This window comes from Chlorella variabilis (genome assembly GCF_000147415.1).
Source record: "Chlorella variabilis unplaced genomic scaffold CHLNCscaffold_14, whole genome shotgun sequence".
Lineage (NCBI taxonomy): Eukaryota > Viridiplantae > Chlorophyta > Trebouxiophyceae > Chlorellales > Chlorellaceae > Chlorella > Chlorella variabilis.
In genome coordinates, this window is record NW_005435074.1 from 1311745 (window position 1) to 1314262 (window position 2518).

At 70.8% G+C, this 2518-nt stretch overlaps 1 protein-coding gene across 1 annotated transcript in view; it reads right to left on the reverse strand.

The window, feature by feature from the left end:
• CHLNCDRAFT_58332 (hypothetical protein) overlaps positions 1-2518 on the reverse strand; it is a gene marked incomplete at both ends in the record, with an annotated part of 9681 nt that overhangs the window by 3416 nt on the left and 3747 nt on the right. Inside the window, 7 exons of the mRNA XM_005846487.1 lie at positions 21-230; positions 368-569; positions 676-999; positions 1143-1240; positions 1358-1574; positions 1722-1939; positions 2130-2376. Of these exons, the coding sequence (XP_005846549.1) occupies positions 21-230; positions 368-569; positions 676-999; positions 1143-1240; positions 1358-1574; positions 1722-1939; positions 2130-2376 (1516 nt within the window). The remainder of the gene's footprint in view (positions 1-20; positions 231-367; positions 570-675; positions 1000-1142; positions 1241-1357; positions 1575-1721; positions 1940-2129; positions 2377-2518) is intronic.

Consider the following 2518-nt stretch of genomic DNA (forward strand, 5'->3'; position numbering starts at 1 on the left):
GCGCCCAGCGCTGCCGGCACGCCAGCCCCCGCCCACCATGCTCGGGTTGGTCTGTGCCAGGCTGGCGCAAGCGCGCAGCGCGCGGCTGGGGCTCTGCTTCAGCAGCTCGATGCTGAAGTTGCGCATCCACTCAGCCCAGTCCTCCTTGGTGCTGCGCTGGCTCGACTCCCAGGCGCGCCGCAGGCTGGTCACGCCCTCTGTGCGCAGCCCCGTGTTGAGCCCCGCCTCGTCTGCACGGCAGGGTGTTGGGGGGCAGGAACGGGTGAGCTCGGGTTCACAGGCCGGCATGCTGGTGCCTCCTGGGCTTCCCACCAGCACATGGGCCTTGGGAACCAGGCCGCCCCCCTGCCTGACACCCGGCACCCACCCGACTGCAGCGTGAGGGTGCGCTCCAGGTGCAGCCTGTCGGGCGTGGACTGCCGCGGCTTGGCCAGGTGCTCCTCAGCCAGGAACCCGCTGCTGCTCTCCCAGTCCTCCGCCTCGCTCATGCAGGGCGGCTCGTGGTGCAGCAGCTTGGCCGACACGCGCGCAAACGCAGAGTGCGCAGGCATGCGGTGCCGCCCCATGATCTGCAGGGCGGCAGGCAGGGCAGGGGCGAGGCGGGGGAGTCAGCAGGCACGCCGGGTCGCCGCATGCCAGGTCCGGCAGCGGCTGGCCACCCACCCACCCACCCACCTTCTTCATGGTGGGCACAAAGATGGCGAAGTCGGGGCCGATGGCCAGCGCCACGGAGCACAGCGTGTCCAGTGCCCGCTCCCGCAGCTCCTCGCTGGGCCCGTCCAGCAGGCGTATGAGCGGGTGCAGCACTGCGGAGGAGAAGCCCGACAGCTGCATGCGCGGCAGCAGGTCCTGCATGGCCGCCAGCGTCTCCTCCTGCACCGCCAGCGGCAGCCCGCTGGCCCCCGGCACGATGAGGCGGTTGAGGGCCGGCAGCAGCAGCTGCAAGTGGTCCTCCAGCACAGGGCCCAGCGCGCGCACAGCGTCCAGGGCCGGCTTGACCTGCGGGGGTGGGTGTGCGGGGGAGGGTGGGGGGGTGAGGTGGGGGGCAGGGTGGTTGGCAAGGTATGGCAGGCACGGCCGCGTGGAGACCTCGCCAGGGACGCTATAGCGTCAACTGCTGCGGCGCCCCCAGGGCCACTGACCAGCGAGAAGTCGTTTGTGCGCTCCGCCTCATTCAGCAGGCTCACAAACTTGGGCAGCAGCTCGGGCATGTAGAAGCGGAAGTCGTCGCGCAGCGTCTCTGCACGGCAGGGGCGGCACAGGGTTGCAAGGGGGGGTCACTGTCCGTCCCTCCGATCTTGGCGCTGCTGCTGCCAACTTTCGCCACCGCACGCTGGCCCCCCGGCGGCGCGCTCACGTGACAGCTCTGCCAGCAGGGAGAGGATGTGTGGCAGCATGGCCGCGGGGCCCCCGGGCGCCCCCCAGAAGTCGTTGACCAGTGCCAGCAGGTCTGGCAGGAACTTGCGCACGTGCTGGCGCATGAGCACCACCAGGTCTGTCATCGCCCGCACCATGTCCACCCGCCGCTGCAGGTCGTCGGCGCCCCGCGTCAGCTGCAGCAGCACCGGCACCACCTACGGCACGGGCGGGGAGGAGTGGTGGGGGGCGGGGCGGCAGGATGTGTGCCAGTTTGCTGTAGATGGATGTGCATCCATTGCAGCGGGGAGCCAACCCACAGGCAAGCGCACTGCCCGCCCAGCGCTCCCCCAACTGCGCCCCACCTTTGGCAGGTACGGCACAAAGGAGAGGCCCATGGCCTTGATGATCTCGAACAGCGCCGCCACCGCCTTGCCGTGCAGCACGGCCATGGAGGGCTCGCGCAGCACCCTCATCAGCGCGTTGATGGCCACGGTGGGGTAGTAGTCCTCGCTGGAGGTGACCAGCCCCGCAGAGGGCAGCAGGTCCAGGGCCTGCTCGCCCACGCCACCCGGCAGCCCGCCTGCGCAGGCAGGCAGGCAAGCAGCGGGGGGAGGTGCAGCGTGTCGGGCGGTGGCGCGGCATGCCCTTGCGTCGCAGCACAGCGCGGCAGAGGCAGGCCACTGAATGTAGCCACCGGACAACCCAGGTCCCCGCCTCGCCCCACGCTACGCCGCACCCACCCGCCCACCAGCCCACCCAGCCCCGCTCACCCAGCTCCGGCGGGTTCTTGTTGGGGAACTGCGGGCGCACGCCCTCCCGCTCCAGCCGCCCCTCCCCCTGCAGCTCCGCCAGGTTGACCTTGTGTGTGTGCGGGTCCAGCGCGCCGATGATGCCCAGGACCTTCATCACCTCGCGCCGCACCCCGGGCGCGCCCTCGCTCAGCATGCGCAGCAGCACGCCCAGCAGCTGGGGGTACTCCAGGTAAGGCACCACCACAAACCCGGTGGACTCCACCACCTGGCAAGGGGCACATGCGAGTGCAGGCGCAGCAGGTGGGTGAGCGGCGACCAGGTGGGGCCCCTGCCCAGCGGCAAGCATGCGCTCCTGGGCAAGGATGTGTGCAGGCAAGGACGAAGCCGGCTGCTGTAGTCTGCAGCCG